At 35.6% G+C, this 18,686-nt stretch overlaps 1 protein-coding gene and 2 long non-coding RNA genes across 3 annotated transcripts; all 3 read left to right on the forward strand.

Annotated features, from left to right (window-relative positions):
* Positions 1 to 2,231: 2,231 nt before the first annotated feature.
* On the forward strand, positions 2,232 to 5,799 carry LOC121632140. The gene is made up of 4 exons (XR_006008881.1): positions 2,232 to 2,311; positions 4,002 to 4,093; positions 4,193 to 4,495; positions 4,590 to 5,799. It is a non-coding gene; the product is annotated as an uncharacterized LOC121632140 (long non-coding RNA).
* A 703-nt stretch (positions 5,800 to 6,502) lies between these two features.
* Positions 6,503 to 11,852, forward strand: LOC121632146. The gene is made up of 3 exons (XR_006008887.1): positions 6,503 to 6,595; positions 9,895 to 9,986; positions 10,074 to 11,852. It is a non-coding gene; the product is annotated as an uncharacterized LOC121632146 (long non-coding RNA).
* A 4,592-nt stretch (positions 11,853 to 16,444) lies between these two features.
* Positions 16,445 to 18,464, forward strand: LOC121632136. Its single transcript, XM_041973326.1, has 4 exons — positions 16,445 to 16,629; positions 17,245 to 17,610; positions 17,701 to 17,825; positions 17,906 to 18,464. The coding sequence occupies exons 1-4, from the start codon at positions 16,554 to 16,556 to the stop codon at positions 18,047 to 18,049; spliced, it is 711 nt and encodes a 236-aa protein (XP_041829260.1). The 5' UTR covers positions 16,445 to 16,553; the 3' UTR covers positions 18,050 to 18,464.
* The last annotated feature ends 222 nt before the right edge of the window (positions 18,465 to 18,686 follow it).

The raw sequence follows: 18,686 nt of genomic DNA on the forward strand, positions 1-18,686 counted from the left end.
TGTTGTTTTTTTTTGTGGTTTAAAAGTATTTAAGTGAACTGCTTATAATCATTGTCAGTTATTGTAAACTGAAGTGGATCAAAATTATGAATGAATTCAATCAATATCTGATTTTTAAAATCATTTAAATGTTTTAGTATTTAGTATTTTAGTATTTAGTAAATGAAATAGTACAAAACCTAGTTTCTCAAAAAATTACTTACCCAGATTATTATTTTTACTGCATCTGTTTTATTATAAATGTTTTATTGTTGCCTTCAGTTTCTAATGATGGTTAATCACTTTGGTCACTTTGGTTGTTTTTTAAATGTGCTGTACAAGTAAATTTGATTTGATTTGATCTGATGAAGTCTAATCTTTAATCTTCTTTTTTATGAAAACAAAGAGCTGAATTTCTTTGTCTTTGCACCCATTTCATGAACATGATAAACAGTTTTATATTTCAATGGGAACGTATGTAATAAAGTTCGTTGGCTTTCAACTTGAAAAAGAAAAACTTTCCATTGGTACCCTGAAAAAGGACATGAAAGCAGACAGAAACCCAACATGGACTTCATGAAGCCTTTTACAAACACATGGAAATTAAAAAACTAAAAAAAACTAAGCCAAAAACAACAAACCTCACAGACGACGAGGTTCTATTGCACAAGGCTTGAGAGGGATTTACTTTCTGTAAATTGTTAGGAAATTACTTTACTTGTAAAGTAATACCACTACTTATTACTTTACTTTACCATTTCTTAATTCACCGTGTAGACATGGACAAACATCATAGCCAAATCATCGTGTCTGCACAGTGCAGGGGTAGCACACAAGCAAGCAGTAGCATGCGTGTTCCACTTACAACAGATCAGAACTTTACACATAGGCAAACACGGCTCGAGTAAAGCAGAAAAACACATTACTGTAGTCCAGTAAAGTAATTTCATTACGGATATTTACAGTGTAATGCATTATTTTACTTTGTTACTTTGAAACACGTTATTCCCAAAACTGGTGACAAATCAGTAAAAGACACATGAATGACAACAGTCTGATTATTTATCATAACAGAAACCTAAAAGTCATCCTGGTCCACCAGCTTGCAGAATCAATTTTTCCTTATGTTATCAGCTCTCCACCACCATGTTGGTTTTCCACTAGCCCGCTCCTAGTTGTTCAGTATTATTTAACATGCTAGCTGAGGCCTGGAACTTCTGACATGTAGTTCTGGGGTTTCATACGGTTTCTCTGATCAAAATGAAAGCATCAGTGCTGCACTGAGCATCACTGTTGTTCTGCGTATAATGTGATCCACTGTGCTGAACATATGCCATATCGCTGTTTAGGTACTTTCATTACCTGATCTCAGTCTTTATATTATAAAGTGTGATTGCTGGCTGTTTGACAAAGTGGATAGGTACACACCATTTACCATTGTTTCACGTGACAACAGTCTTGAATACCCATATTTGTTTTAATTGATGTAACAGTGTTAGCATCTTTCTCGCTCACTGGTCAGCAGACACCAACTATCCCAGAGTGCAGCTAATAAACATAAACATTTGTTTAGAACAAGCCTCCAACCAACATTAATACTAGCGACAGGGTGTTCTTTTTTTTCTTTATTGTAACATTTTGATTTGTATTCACACTGAAAAAACATACACTAAAAGTTTCTATATGAATTTACATAAATGAGGATTTACTTAAAGATATTTTAGCCCAACTTCAGATGAATATGCACATATGTTTATTTGCACGCATGCATGTTTTTTGACAGTAAGCTTACTCCATACACACCACACGCTTGTTTTTTTCTGTAAAGCAATGAAGGAAGTGACAAGGAAGCGGGCTGTGGGGTGTATTAATACACTTATCAACAACTAGTAATAAAAAGGTAAACACGTCTATATTAATCAAGAATCCAGATAATTATTATGTTAGAAAGTTTTTATCTTCGGTTCCTGCTTATTTCATGTCTCATCTTAAATATCCCCTTCCTCAGGCTGAACTGTTAATCCCAAAAATTCCATTTACACAAAACAAAAGTCAATGTTGACAGAAAAGGCACCAACATGTCAACGGCTGCCAGTGATATCAATATAACATTTTTTTTATCTCACTGTTGTTTCTGAAGAACTTTGTATTGAGCAATATGACAAAAACCCTCCCTTTTTGTCTCCTACCACTTTTTCACTTTTACTTTTCTATTTAATCTCTTCAGCTCCATAAAGTTTCACTTTGTGGGATGCAGTCTTTATTCATAAGGAGCCTGTTCGTGTTTTTCCAGCATCATTCCCAATGCTTCATGGACAAGATCTCCCTTCAGGTAAGTTCAGTTTACCTCAATCTTTTTTTCATTAACAAGTCACAAGTCTCTCAAGTTGATGGTATATTTGCTTTTAATGTTTGTGTCTTTTATGGTTAATTGACAAAAGCAAAATGCTAAATTTCACCACTTAAAATGCTCATTATGTGCATTGTGCAATTTATCAACATTAATTATTAAAACATCCATCAGTGTTTATTCATTAATATGTGGAAAATGTGTCATTTATCTAATATGCCTCATTCATTTCTTATCATGTTGAGGTTATGTATGTTCGAGTGATTTTAAATGTATTAAGTCAATGTTATCCCAGTTTAAGTCTTTTTAAAATTCCAGAATATCAAAAATCAACCTTTTATCTCACAGCTTTACTTTGTCTTTCAAAGTATTTAAAAAATATATCTTTTACTTCATTTGTATAAGTTATATTTACCTGTTTAGACTCAGTTTGCAGTGAGTTATCAAAAGTCACTCCTCCTGGCTGGAGATATGCAGACATTTCATACAAAATTAACATTTTGTATTAAAAAAGAAATTTGAATGCTACTGAATGCATTAGACTGAAGCACATTCACTCTGATATCTAACAATTATCAATCCAGAATAATTAGAAAAGCACATGCACATAATTACTGTAGCTTGGATTCATGGCTACATGAATTTGACCTCAAACAGTGACTCTTTCTGCATTTTAATGAGTTGATTATGAATCTTTAAAGGTCTGAGACAGAACAATGTGTATGTTAGATATACTTCTAACAACTTAAGGAAAAGCAAATTATTTTTTTCCAGGGGTTGCATTGCATCTAATAATCTGTTTAACTTTCTGAAGCATCTGCAGAGTGCGGCATGTTTTTGTCTAAATTCAGGTGCAACTGTGATTCAGTGATAACTAACGAGCTGGAACTTGTTTTTACAGCAAAGGTTGAAGCCACAGCTGAGATCGGACGTTTACAAGCTTATGTTTGACTTCTTTTTCTTCACTGTGCTGTCTGTATCAATAACCCCTGGCTAGAGTTAAAAGCAGAGGCAGACTGAGGTGTTCATTTCTTCTTTTTTTCTTTGTTTTTTTCTTTTACTGACACTCTAACAGGCATGCAGAGAACAAAAAGTTGAGTAGGTCAGTTATAACTGAAGTTACTGTTTCCCCAAAACCAGTCTGCATCTTCATTATCTGAGTTTCTAACTATCAGAAACCCTGTCTACATGATGCATCTAAAGCAGTGTAAAATATATCAACATGGCTTCTTTATATTTGTAAATCACAGATAAATCTAATAATAAGTCTAGAAAAAGTTTATTATTAATCTGATCTAATAATAACTTTTTTATTCTAAATACGCTGGTAACTTTGTCTGCTATTCTTAAACATGCTTTAAATAACACACTATATCTTCTTGTTCTCTTCACTGTTTATGCCACACATTTACCATTTCAGTAGTTAGATCACTTTTAATACTGACTATCTTCCACCCACAACATGTTAAAAGGCAGCAGCAGATATTAAAAGGACATTTCTGGCCTTTGAATGTAGCTTGTGTTTAAAAATCTGGAAGGTTTTTACTCACTATAAAGTTGCAAATAGTACAACCTTGATAAGGGCTCTTTGAGTTAATGTGTGAAATGGTTTATAACATCAGGTGATCACTGTTTAGATGCCACATTTATTATCTTATCCTCTTTCTTCTAGATCTGAAGACAGCAAAGCTACCAGGATGTCCTGTCTTTGGATGAGTCTGAGTCTCCTCTTTGTCCTACAGCACAGCGTCTCATCAGATGAAGGTATTTTCAGATGTTAATATTCTGTAGATGCTTCTAGAATAACTTTAAATTAATTATAAATTAATGATGACATCAATTCTTGCTGTTTTTCTCATTCAGTTGCAAAACTGTTTTGCCCTCAAACAGTGGAAGTTGGAGCTGGAGAATCTATATCGATAAACTGCAGCATACAAGACACTAACTCTAGATGTGAAGGCACTAAATTTACCTGGAATGTCTCAGATCAAAGTGGTTCAAACCAAGTCAACCTTTGTAAAAATCACAGCAATTTCATATGTCAGTGGGATAACCAGACATATGTGTCACTGACCATCCAAAAAGTCACAACAGACAAAAATGTCACAGTAGAGATTAATTTAAGCTGTGGCATGGACACTGCTGAAATCCAAGTAAAGATTCGAGGTGAGTAACTTTCAGTATTTTAAAATCTTTGTATGTGTCTTATGTGAACAAACAGAACAAATTGTATTTAAAATGGGTGTCTTATATTTGACAGGTAATATCAGGGATATCGGTACACTTCCTACAACAAGAAGCTACACAGCTTTTAACAAGACAGATCCATCAGCCATCAGTTTAGGGGCAGAAATGAATGTCGCCTTCATCATGTTTGGTATTTTTGTCACAGCTGGAGTAATTTCATATTTCCTTTACAAAGCCAAAAAATGCAGAAACTCACAGCTGAGAGGAAACCAAGAAGAAATATATTCACCCGTCCAGGATTTTGAGTAGAGGACAACTGGACTTTTTATTTTGAAGACGTGTCACCTGTCATCTAAAAGACTTTTTAACAAACTGATCCCACCTGATCATTCTCTGGGTCGCTTAGTTCATGCTGACCTGTGAGGACTTTACCTGCCCGACGACCGTGTTGGTCACAAGATCCAAGATACAAATTGTTGTCGAGTCAAAGCTGATTTTATTCCGAATGTAGCACATTTAAAACTGATTTTTAAAATATGGGTACACTTTCTCACTGTTTGTGGTGGTTGGTTTGTGTTTAGTACTCTGAAGACTAAATGTTTTAGTTTTTGTCACTACCAGAACATAAAGAAGTGGCAGTGCACTGCATCCTACACACTGTTTCTCTGTGGATGCAGGCCCATGCCGCAGGACAGAGTATAAGCCTCCAGCTGTCTTGACGACAGAGATTCTCTCTAATTTATGTTTGTAGTTGTTGCTGTCACTTTCAGATTCTCCATTATTCTGACATTATGGTCATTAAACTAGTGCTTGTGTAAATAAAAGTGTGCTGTACCCATTTTTAATTTAGCAAAATTAGCTTGCACCCAGGTGTTATGTTCCTATTGAAGCTTAGCTGAGCTGATCAAACTCCACATCTACTGCAGAGCCAGAGTGTAAGGAGGTTTTTTTTTTATTTATTTTTTAACCAACGCAAAAAGAGCTTTAATGGCTCCTCTGTTTTAAATGGCTTTTTCCAGTTTAACACCTCTTAATCCACAACAGGAATTTACTTTATCTTTGGGACACTGATAGCCAGCCTGTTGTTGTACACTGTACTATAGTCGCTATACAAATAAACCTGCTTTGCCTTATCAAATTCTATCTACAGAGAAAATGATGTGGTGTTGAAATGTAGAAGAAGAAACAGAAAAGGAGAAGATGAATCATTCTCTGGGTTTGGTTTGATATGGTGTATGTATAAATTTATATTTGCAAAGTCAAATTCCAAATAAAGCTGCCCTCACTTACACGTATTCTGTTTTGTGTATTTCCATACCATCACTTTGCTCTAATAAAGTCCTGTTTTTGTAACTGCATCATCTGACAAAATAACTATTCCTGTAACTTAAAGCTAACGGCTGTGCTGTGAAAATTCACTTTACTGAAATAGCCACAAACCAAGACGTCCTCAATTAAATGAATTACTGCAATTAATGTTTTTTGTTAAGCCAGATGTTCAAACATGTTAAAATGAGCTAACTATGTAGCAGAGCACCGTTAAAGCTTTCCCACGTTTAAAACGTTTGCAAACTTTTAACAAATGGGGGAAAAAAAGAGACAATAAAATACTATTAAATGGTACTAGTAACTGGGACAATTTGGGGAACAGAATGAATAAATAAAAAAGAAAACAGACTGGAAACTTGACATGAACTAAGAGCATGAAGATTAATCAGAACTAAAAACACTCAAAAACACCAAATCTCACTGATAATCTGCATTCTTTTATTCCATGTCTACAAGTATGTTGTTTCTTGCTTATTTTATGTCCCACTTGAAATGATATCTTCATCAGGGTGAATTGTTACAGTCCCATCAGCTTTCATTTACCAGTAAACAGGTAGCAATGACAACAGGCACCAACATGTCTGCTGGAAAAGTGCCAGTGAAAACATTTTCACACTGTTGTTTGTTCACATTTCCTGTCATCTCTGTGAAGTTGGCCAACAGCAAACTCCTGCACACATGCCATCTTCAGCCATAAGGAACCTGTTCTACTGTTCCCAGTGTCATTCTCACTTGAAAGGTAATCTTCAGGTAAGTCACCTCCACTTTCATCATCGTGCTATAATAATACAAAAAAGAATTGGCCTTCTTTAAGTCTTTTGAAATCCTGAAAAAAATCAACCATTTATCTCAGAGACTTTTGTAGTTTTACTTTGTTTTTAAGTTATATATCTTTCACTTTCATTTAAAAATATTATATTTACCTGTTTAGACTTTCCAGTTTGCAGTGTGTTGTCATGAGTCACATCTCCTCCTGGTGGAAGATGAGCAGATGTTTAATCAATTATTCATTTATATATATATTTTTATTATTATTATTATTTTTTTTTTTTTTAATAGAAAAGCTGCTGTCCTGTGACTTGAGTCCTGTGAGCTGAATCGCATCCACCCTGATTTCTAATAATTTAACTAGAATGAACTAGACTGAACTAGAACTAGAACTAGAATGATTAAAAAACATACATGTACCCAATGACTGTTGCCTGGATTCATGTCTGCATGGGTTTGACTTTCAACTGTTACTCATAACGTTTATGTTTTTATTATTATTTTATATATATATATATATATATATATATCTTTAGGAAACTGTAACTGGCATTTAAATGCAATGGTAAATGGTCTGTATTTATATAGCACTTTACTGTACCTGGAACGATACCCACAGCGCTTTACATCATACATCACATTCACCCATTCACACACTGATAGCGGAAGCTGCCATGCAAGGCGTTCAACCACAACCCATCAGGAGCAATTAGGTGTTTGGTGTCTTGCCCAAGGACACGCCGCCCCCATGCAATAAACCTTGCATCTAATGATCTGTATCACTTACCATCTGCAGCATATTATTCAGTTTAAGAAAAAATTCAAAGAAATATTATTCGAAAAGTATAAAGAAAAATAATGTATGTAAACCAGTACAATTACATATGTGTATTTCTTTTGCATTGTGTAAGTGTGTGTACATTTGTACATATATATGCAGATATGTACATGAGTATGTATGGGTAAATGTTTATACTTATTTATTTTTTTCTATATTTATCTTTTTTTCTAAAACACACTAAAAAAACTGAAAAAGGACAATTAAGGGATTAATGTGACAAATGTAAGGAAGATAAAATTATGATTATAAGAGGGGCAGGAATAAATACGTTTTTTGTTTTTATTTTTCGTCCTGCTCCTTTTCGGACTCTATTGCAACTGTAATAATTTGCTTTGTTTTTGTTTGAAATAAAGAAATATCAGTATTATTCTACAAATTCTGTTGTGATATTAACAAACAAAATAATCTAAAGTCTGCTCTTTCTTTGGCTTACAAGACTAATTATGAGCAAAATCAGCAATCAGCAGCTGAAAATTCCTGCTTTGAATCTAAAAGAACCACCTTCAGTCATACTGGAAGCAATCCTGGCTGCTTGTTGAGTCAAGGCCGTTACAGACTCTTCAAGAAAGAGACCTATGTTCTTGTTCTGGGAATCCTGGATCGAGAGTTCTTCATCTAGTTCTGGACACTTCATCTACTGAATTTATTTTTTCTTATGTGGTGTCCAAGAACTATCATGGTTGGAAATTTAAAGTGAGCGTGGTTAATTCAGAAAAGAGGGAAGTGGAAAATTGTCATTTCCGCTTTTCTGCTGATGTTAAATGAGTAGTTTTAAAGGAACAGCTATTTTGGGGTGGTGGGAAATTTTTTAAAAATTACGTATGGCATATAAGACAAGGAGACACCCCTCACACATAAAACCACCCGGCTACGGATGAAGAATGAAATAACCAGGCTAAAATGAACTTTGTTTTTGTTTTTGCCACCTTGAGAATAAAAGTAGTTATTTGCTCTTGCAGAGTATGTAAGGCTTATAAATTAGCTCAGGCTAAGAAAATGCTTCTCAGATTATACTGTGTTATACCATGAAAGCACAAAATTAGATTCTCACACAAACGAAAAGGAGTTCTTCTCACCGTTTATGGGACATGGTTTTAATCTAACAAAGGTTAAAGCAGCTGCAGAGGTGTTTATGTTTGATTAGTTCAGTCAGATCTCTGAAAAGCTGCTGTGCTGTTAGAATGATCAACCCCCGGCACAGGTTTAAAACTGAAAGCTAGTAAGGTTTTCATTTCTTATTTTCTTATACTGTAACTAGAATTAAAACAGACATGCAGAATAAAAAGGAAGAAGTTGAACGACTTAGTTAACCACAGTAACTGTTCCTCAAATTAAATTTTCATTAGATGAGTTTGTGATTTTTATCTAATTCATCTCAAGGGCTTTGAGTTCCCATTGTTTAGACGGCACACTTAGGGGCTGAGTTATGACGAGGGCAAAACTGCTGCGCTATTTAACATTTGCTGCGCAGTTTTGCTCTGGTTATGTTTCTACGATTAGCGCCTGATCTATTAAGACTGCTCCTGTTATCATTTGCGGAGCAAACAGCAGTATTTAAATGAGGATTTAGCGGCGCTGTTGCTTCGTCATGGAGGGATCCGGAGAGCCAGGTGGACGAAAACGTAAAATGAAGTTCGAGCCAACTGAAGTCGAAATATTAGTGGAGGAGGCAAACAAAAATCTAGCTGAGCTAGAGGGGAAGAATTTAAATATCACCAGAAATGCTGCAATATAGTTTCATATTCAAGTTCAATTTATTTATAAGGCACACTAACAACAACCTTTAGGAACCAAGGTATTGTACATATAAAAACATGCAAGGAACAAATAAGAAATAATAAAGGTTTAAAAGCTATAAAGAAATAATAATAATAATAATAATAATAATAAAAGACAGGCATGATAAAGTCTTTAAATTTATCCAGCAATTCTAATATTGCAACGCTGGATCGTCTCCACAATCCTCTTCTCTGGCATTCTAAATATATTAATATAATAGAAAAAAATGCATTATCTTAGTCGCCTTTCATGGTGTCTGTGCCTCCTCCTTAAAATTATTACTGCAGCCATTGCGGTTATACTGTTGTGCCAATTAGCACCTGCTTTTCAGAAACGCTATTTTTAGAGCAAACATAAACACCGCAAACTATTTGCGGGCTACATGAATCCCACTGCTGCGCAAACCAGATTTATTTGCATAGTCTCCTCCCACTAATGTGCAATTTCTGGCCGGAACGCCCATAATGCATATGCAGTAGCTTCAGAAACGCAAAGTGGAGAGCGGCGCAGTTTTGCCAGGATAACTGACGCAGTTCCATGTTTGCGGCTTTGATAGATAAGCTTGGGCCGATTTTAGCGGAGCAAAGCCGTCTGCACCTGTTTTAGTACACGCAAAGCGTTAATAGATCAGGGCCTTATTATTTTATCCCCTTTCTTCTAGCTCTGAAGACAGCAAAGCCACCAGGATGTCCTGCCTCTGGATAAGTCTGAGTCTGCTCTTTGTCCTACACCACAGCGTATTATCAGATCAAGGTATTTTCAGATAGATGCTTCTAGAGTCACTTTAAATTCATTTTGGGTCATAGAAATAAAAGATTTTTTGCTGTTTTTGTCTTTCAGTAGTGAAACTGATGTGTCCCCAAACAGTGGAAGTCAATGTTGAAAACACGATGATAAACTGCAGCATAAAATCCACCAAACCCGACTGTCAAGGCATAAGTTTCAGCTGGAAAAACAAAACGGGAACTGACCTGTGTAAAAACAATAATTACATGTGTAAATGGGATAACAAGACTTACGTGTTGCTGACCATCGTAAAAGCCACAACAGAAGAAACTGTCACAGCTGATGTTGTGATGGGTTGTGGTATGGGTGAAAGTACCACAGTAAAGGTTTATTCTGCAACAGCTAAGACATCTGGGGATCTAAGAAATGGAACTCCTGGGACAGCTATCATGCTTGGTGTTGTTATTATTATTTTGGGGTATTTCATATTTCTTGTATAAAACCAAAAGAGACATTTAAAGAAATGCTGCTTGTCATCCCAAAGGCTACTTCAGCTCTAACTCACAAGATCTAAGGAGCAAAAGGGAAGAAGAGTCAAAGTTTCAGCCTAAAGCTGTTTAATATCAGACACAATATTTCACAACAGCTTTTTCAAACATGAGTAACCAAGCTTAAATCCCTTCACAATGTATGTAGTGGCCGGTTCACCGTCTGAAAGGTAGACTTTACCGGTGTGGTATACTTCTGCTGTACCACCCGTGGGACAGGTGTGTCAGTACAAAAACATAAAGGAGGGGTATTAAACTGCATCCTACAGACTGTCTGCCTGACAGAGGTGTCAAATAACAAAGTACAAATACTTTCTTGCCTTACCTAAGTAAAATTTTGGGTATTTATACTTTTCTGGAGTAATTATTTTCAGCTGACCTTTTACTTACTCCTTGCATTTTGACGCAATTATCAGTACTTTCTACTTCTGACATTTTTAAAATAGCCTTGTTACTCTTTCATTTTAACTTGTTTTTATTCCGGCTTGTCATCGTTCAAAATAATAATAAAAAAAAAAAAAAAAAACTACACACACCCTATTGGTTTGTCCATGATCCAGCTGCACATGACACAAATTACATCACAGTCCAACCAGTAGGGCTGGGCGTATCAATCCTAATATCAGTAGCAATGCTAATATCTATAGAACTATAGTTCTATACCAGCGTGTTGAGATAGATTTTTTTTCTCAAACAATTGTGTGTGATAAAAAGGAATAACAGAGTTCTTTTATTATTTTGTTACATTGTTGATGTTATTTTATATTGTTTACAAACAAAAAAAGCTTAAATTTAAATTTCTCAGTTTAGCCAGTTTGTTATTAAGATGTTTTATTTGACTAAAATCTTTATATCGCATTTTATTATGATCATAATCATCATCAATAATCGAAGGCATAATCATTAAATGAGACATTTCAAGCAAAAAGTATCAGTATCGGTATCTGTGATACTTGCGTTATTGCCCAAACATATGTAGCCTAGTACAAATATGAGGCAGAGACCCAGGAGAACAGGTAGTCTATATCATCCTATATTTTCAACATTGACATTTTGAATATAAAATTATGGTCAATATGGTCTTTAGAATAATGTTTTTTTGTTTGTTTGTTTGTTTGTTTGTTTGTTTTTGGGGGTGGGGTAGTGCTCTATAGGCTGTCCTTTATGGCAATTCTTTCCTTTCATTACTTCTACTTTAAACTTTAAGGAGTTTTGAAATCAGTATTTTTACTTTTACTTGGATAAAAAGCTTGAGTTGATACTTCAACTTCTACAAGTCTTTTTAAACCCTAGCATCTATACTTCTACCTGAGTAATGAATGTGAATACTTTTGACACCTCTGCTACCTGATAGTCACGATCCTCTCTGTGGATGTCAAGCCCACACAGGACAAAAAACAAGCTTCCAGCTGTATTAATGATGGTTATTTTCTTGTTTGTTTTTTTTTTTCTAATCTATGTTTGTTGTAGTTGTTGCCATCATTTTCAGATTCTCCATAGGACACATAATGGGATTAAATGTGCGCTTGTGTAAAGAAATAGTGAGCTGTGCCTATATTTCCTTTCTAGCTAAATTAGCATGCACCCAGGTGTTGTGTTACCATTGAAGCTGATCTGGAGCTGATCAAACTCCAGAGCCAGAGTGTGAGTAGTTTGTTTTGAACAGTGTAAAAAGAATTTAAATGTTCAGTGGTAGATAACTGTGTCCCCCACCTCTGTTAAAGTGTTGTTTTTTTATAGTTCAACATCTCAAACCATCTGTCTTCTCAGTCCAGTATAACTGTTCTCAAGAGTGTACCTTGCCCTTGGGATGGAGATATATTCAAGCTTGACGCAACCTGTATGAGTGAGAATTGACTGAAACAAATTCATTTTAATTAAAAAAATAAATCAAATAGCTTAAAAATTTTGTTTTTGCCAAAAGTCATGGCACCCATCTGGTGAGAAAGCTGGATGTTTATACATTTGAATAGGTTTAACTTAAAAATGTAGTAGTAGTTCGTTGCTGACGTTTGTGTAAAGCTTAGAAAGTTATTCATACTTAAAAAGTTAATAAAAACTGATACCATGGTACCCCAAACTGAAACAGTTCAAGAAATAGACTGAGGAAGTAAAACAAGAAAAAGGACATGAAAACAGACAGAAAACCCAATATGAACTTAACTTAGCCTTGCACAGAATGACAAATAAACACCAACAGAATACAATGTTTTATTTACTTTTAATACCTGAAAAGGACCAGGGGTAACACGTGGCATCATGACCATGAGGATACATACAGAAGTGTCCACGTTAAACATTCAAGCCTACTGCAGTATGATAAAGAGTTTAATTTAGCTTTAAAAAACATTGTTTCCAATGGGTATACTTTGCACTGATCTTTTGACATTTTTTTTACATTTTTGATGGAGATATTGTATTCTTATATCCCTCCCCAGTCTCCTACCTGCCAAAACCCTCCCAGAACCCCACAATGACTGTGTTTGACCCCCCGCACCACCCAGAATTAATACACCAAAAAGCTATGCAGAGTAAATCATGACAAACTCACAAAAATCAAAACAATATATTTAGCAGAACAAAAAAATAAAACCATTAAATGTGGTTCCCTGAATATCAGATTAAGTCTCTGGTAGTCAATGACCTGCTTGGTGATCATTATACGGATTTATTTTGTCTTACAGAAACTTAGCTGCAGGATCCTGTTAGTATTAAGTGGACATTTTGTAAGAATTACAGCCATCTAACGTTGGAATCTTGTATCGCATTCTAACGTATGGTTCATTCTAGTTTCTCACTTTCTCAAACACGTATTGCAACAACGGTATCCGCCGTATCTCAAAAAGCCTCGACAACACCAATGAAGACATGTCATCCGATAGTTAACAGAGTGTGCACTCAGGTGAACAAGTTCCCTCTGGATCATAACTGGTCAGGGGGAAAACATCTGGTGGACTGAAATTCACTGTCAAATATGGTTCCTTTGTGTTTAGAAGGAAGAATGATTCTCACAGAAGGAACAGATCATGACAGGGAAACCGGCTTTGACACAACACTGGCTTTTTGTTACAATAAAACCAGCTCATAAAGCCTTCCCACCAGCTTTTAGTCCATCTTCACCCTGACTGAAAGCCAGCGTTTACCGTGACTATGAAAGCGACAGAAACCACGTAAACATACACTTCTGTACCAACAAGGCTGGTGTGTTTTACCAGAAACTACTGATATGCTGCCCATGGTAACAAGCAACACTGTCTAACAAAAGCGAATGAAAAAAGTTAGCTTTAGGCTCATTTAGGCAGTACCGTTGACTTACTTGTATCAGGCTGGTTTAAGTCAGATAGATTTCTATTTGTTAATGTAAATGATGATTCTTGCATCCTCACACACCAGAGTAAGTCATGGAGTTCCTCAAGGTTCTGTGCTTGGACCAATACTTTTCACGTTATACATGCTTCCTGGCTAAAAGTTGCAGTGTGCGTTGGTCTTTCTTTCCTGACCTCTCCACCCCAACCGGCCAAGGCAGATGGCTTCACTCCTTGAGTTGGGTTCTGTTGGAGGTTATCCTTCCTGTTAGAGTTTTTCCTTTCCATTCTCGCCTCTTGCATGCTCAGGATGGGGGATTGGATTGAAGTCAATATTTAAAGCAATCTATTGTTTTTTTTTCTAGACTAGGCTAGTTTTTATTATGAATTGGCATTATTGTGAATTTCTCCAGGAGATTTATAAAGTGTCTATCTATCTATCTATCTATCTATCTATCTATCTATCTATCTATCTATCTATCTATCTATCTATCTATCTATCTATCTATCTATCTATACAGCTACACAAAGAAAGATGAACTGAATTGAAGTTGAACTGATCAGAGAATGATAGCACATATGTTCAAGTTCTACAAAATCTTCACCTTATGTAAATCATTGTGTATTAATTCAGCTCTTAAATATCTGGAATAACATTAGTACAAACCACCATGTCTGACAGTTGCTTCAGGTGGGAGGAGACAGGTAGAAATGGTGAACCTGCCAGCAAGGAGGAGGTTTACTTCATGAAGTCAGTTGCCATGGTAACAGTCTTAGAGTAAGACTTGCCTTGCTTTCTGGAACAGAAAACCCAGAGTTTCCCCAAACTCAGGTTTCACCTACTCAAACTTTCAACATAACCCGATTTCTGGAACAGGCCCAGATGTTTCCTTCTTGTTGTTGTTTTGTTTTTTTCTTATGATGTTCTCACAGATAGAACCTTAGACTTGAAAGGGGATTTACTTTTATTTCTTCAAAACGGAATGATGTAGGTGAACATGGCCTCTATATATGAGACAGTGGTGAATGACAGCACATGAGACTGTTTCATCACTTATCATACAAAAGGAAACCCTCAAAAGAGAAACTCTCAGAGTTGAAAACAACAAAAAACTCAGGCGATGACACTACATATAACTTGTTTTAAGATCAGAGGGGTATTCCACAAAGTGGGATTAAGGGTAGGTCTCACTTGTTTTGATAAGTCTGGATCATCAAAGTGGAATTTCTATTCCAACATTGTGGCTAAAATAAGTCCCAGCTGAGTTACCATGGTAACTAGTGCTGTTGATAATAATTGTCCATCTTATTTAAGTCTTGTTTCAAAAATGTCCAACAGGTCGACATGTTATGATGTGACTTATGATGTGATTATCATGTTATGTAATTAAATAATAATAAAATCTATTAAAATAAGATAACAGCATTTTATTGTTTCTAAAAAAAATAAAAGTTAAATATTACATGCTACAAGTTGGCTACAAACATGAAAAAAATCAAAAGAAAACAATCCAACTGCTTTAACCATTAATCCCCCTCATTATATATATATATATATATATATATATAGAGAGAGAGAGAGAGAGAGAGAGAGAGAGAGAGAGAGAGAGAGAGAGAGAGAGAGAGAGAGAATGCTAATGAAAATGTAAAATACATAAAAATTTGTTGGTTTCTAAATATATTATGTGTATATATATATATATATATATATAATCATACATAAAGCTATAATAATTAAACACATAAATAACAACATTATGTAACTGATGCAAAATATTGTTGAAACTGTGTTTAATTTTTTTCCTGAAGTTTCAGGTTGTTTAAACATCTTGATAATCTACTTGTTCTTCTTTGCACTAAAACAAGTAGAGAAATTAAGTAGAGAATGAAATTATTTTCATAATTTATAGGTTATCATAATGTTATTTCATTGGTCGAGCTCACTGAAGATCAGATTACACAGAATGTGGCTCCTGGACTAAAATCAAATTTGATACCCCTGATTTAGGGGGCACTTAGCTGGAAAATTATTTGGTGCTGGTTCCCAGTTGAAGGATGGGATGCTGTCCCACGACAACATGAGACCAGCATGAGGAGGAGGTACCAAGCTGTTGTGGCTGTGAATGGATCTGAAGTTCCTTACAGTGGAAATTTAATAAAGTATAATAGAAATTTCCTTTTTCACTGTGGGAGAGTGCAACCATCCAGTCCACCAAGAAACTCAAAAGAAGTGAATCCCATCAGGTGAGTATTGAACGAGATTTTGGGGGTACTACATACACGATGAGCTGTGTTGCTCATTCAGCAGATGCACCATCCTTTCAAGCTACACCTTGATGTAAAGGTGGCTAATCAGACCATATCATTTGGTATTACTGAAGTGGTAAAAAGATCAACCAAACACAAAATTATTTAATTTTTGTGCTAAGCTTATGAAATATTAGACTTGAGAGGGGATTTATTTCCTTTTCCTCTCAACTGCTCAATGTAGATAAACTCAGCCTCTTCATATGAAACAGTGAAGAGTGATGGAATATTTCTTCAGATAACGTTGTCAACAAGAGCTTCCTCATCTTTGATGAACCCAACACAAATACTCCCACACACAGCTGTTTAAGACACCAGCAATAGTCAGCACGCTCACACTTCCTTTTTACACCACACCTAAACTATTCATGTAACAGTCTGCTTGTCAGACTGCAGCATCTGGAGTGTGTGTGCTGTATGTGGCAGCTTGCAGGATGAAAGCCTACTGGTGGAGCTGCGTGTTAGGGTTGCTCTGCATGACTACAGAGGTAATACTCAACGAGTTGCAAGGTGAGTGCTTTCAAGTGCCAAAGAAAGATTAGTAGGTTTTCATGCAAAGAAATATACTGCAGATGTCTTCAAAAATGAGTTTGACTCATCTATTCCTGTTTGCTTGCATCTTCATCTTTTTTAGCTTAGGTGTTTTTACGTATATATCTATATCCTCCTGACTACCAGTAGTTCAAATTTGTCCTCTGTGGGGGACATTTGTAAACTTGCATTCTACTGAGTTAACTTTTGAGGCTTTTCAATGATACCAAATGTGAAGGGGTGTGGAGGGGTGGGGCTTTGGTACCTTTTGGTAACAAAAAAAATGTGATTGGACAGTATGTTTTTTTCCTATATATATATATATATATATATATATATATATATATTAGCTTTTGCATTGTGCATATTTAGTTAAGAAATTATTGAAGCTTCAGACACATTTAAATTTAGTGTAAAATTTGGCATTCAAAGTATGCAAAGGCTGCATATGATGGCATTAATTGTAACAAGTACCAGATGAATGAAATTAGGTTGAAGTGGTGTAAAATGTCTTTTTTTAAAGTCACTAAAATTAGTGTTCAAATCAGTCATCTGCAGCTGTTTTAAATTCCTCTAACCATCTCTCCCTGACAGCTGTACAAAAGCCCTCGACCATTTCTCAGGTGAAAGTCAACTCATCTGTTGAGATCATGTGCTCTACGTCCTTGCCGGAGCCCTTGACACTATCTCTGCGTAGGCGATTCGAATGGAAAAAAACCGACAATGTTGTGTATCTTTCCTTGGAAAATGGAGCTATCAAAAAGATTACAACTGATAAAAAATTTGAGGACAGGATTCGCATAAGTCATGGTCCTCAGGGTCATGGGTTGAAGCATGGCTTCACACTGCAGCTGTCTCTGCTGGGGCTGAAGGACACAGACTTGTATTACTGTCATTGGACTTATGCTAACTCACGGATTGTCAGCCTGACCAGCAATGGCACTGTCATCATTGTCAGAGGTAAAAAATTATTTTACACTCCATTTACACCAAAACATCTGTAACTTAACTTTGTTTTCATTTAACCTTCTCTTATTATTATTGTCAAAGAGAGCATCCCCACGGATCATTGCGAGGACCCCAATTTGGATTTCACCTTCATTTCCCTGAGTGTAACAGCACTGACTGTCATACTGTCCTTCTTCATCGGAGCGATAATATTCACATGCAGGAAAGTAAGTATGAATCCACATAACTTTCTATCACAGTAACATATGAGACTATTTAAATTAAGGTTCTCTCTGTGTTTTTACAGTTTAGAAAACAGTTTAAACCTGCCAGAGTTGAGAGACCATCCAGATCTGACAGGCCTCCGCACATCTGTCCTCGGCAGCCACCCCATAACTGTTCATACCTAATCACATATGGAAACAGGGCCGACTTCCGGGGGATTCTGTGATGAGGCTGATGAGATATGGAACTTTCTTGGAAAAATTATTGTGAGCCGCACAATACGTTTATCTCAAAACAGATGACTGAAATAAGGATCTTGAATGTCTCCTAGTCACTTTTTCGCTATTATTTCTTTCACTTCCTTTTAAGATACAAATATGCTTTTTTGTCTGCTGAAACATGCTTGAAGTACCACATCCTGGATGATGTGGTGTCATTCAATTGTGATGTGTTAAGGAAAACTGCAACACAAGCATTTTGTTCTTTGCATGCAAAATATTATTTTGCTCTGAAGATGTTTTTAAAGGACTGAACTTTTTGTAGCTGTTGTTTTAATTTTGGACGAAGGGATTTGAAATTGACATACATTACACTTTTGTGCCTATTTTGATATGTGCATTAAACCCACTATTTTAACAATGTTTTTGTTTTCTTGAATATTCTTTGGGGTGCTCATTTTTATTAACATTGTGATGTCCACAATGAGTTCTTTGCATATTTTCAATTCAATTTACAATAATGCATCTTTAAGGGTGCATTAAACACTTATATCTTGGTTGGTAAATAAAATTAACAAAATATGGCTTACCCAAAGACACATTTATTAACATGAAGCGTTGATATCAGTATTTTTAAGTGTTTTG

Source organism: Melanotaenia boesemani, chromosome 21 (assembly GCF_017639745.1).
Source record: "Melanotaenia boesemani isolate fMelBoe1 chromosome 21, fMelBoe1.pri, whole genome shotgun sequence".
NCBI lineage: Eukaryota > Metazoa > Chordata > Actinopteri > Atheriniformes > Melanotaeniidae > Melanotaenia > Melanotaenia boesemani.

Coding starts and splice junctions, on each gene's coding strand:
- LOC121632136 (XM_041973326.1), top strand. CDS start 16,554: ATGAAAGCCTACTGGTGGAGCTGCGTGTTAGGGTTGCTCTGCATGACT. Junction 17,611..17,700: donor CACTGTCATCATTGTCAGAG/GTAAAAAATTAT, acceptor TTATTGTCAAAG/AGAGCATCCCCACGGATCAT. Junction 17,826..17,905: donor TAATATTCACATGCAGGAAA/GTAAGTATGAAT, acceptor GTGTTTTTACAG/TTTAGAAAACAGTTTAAACC.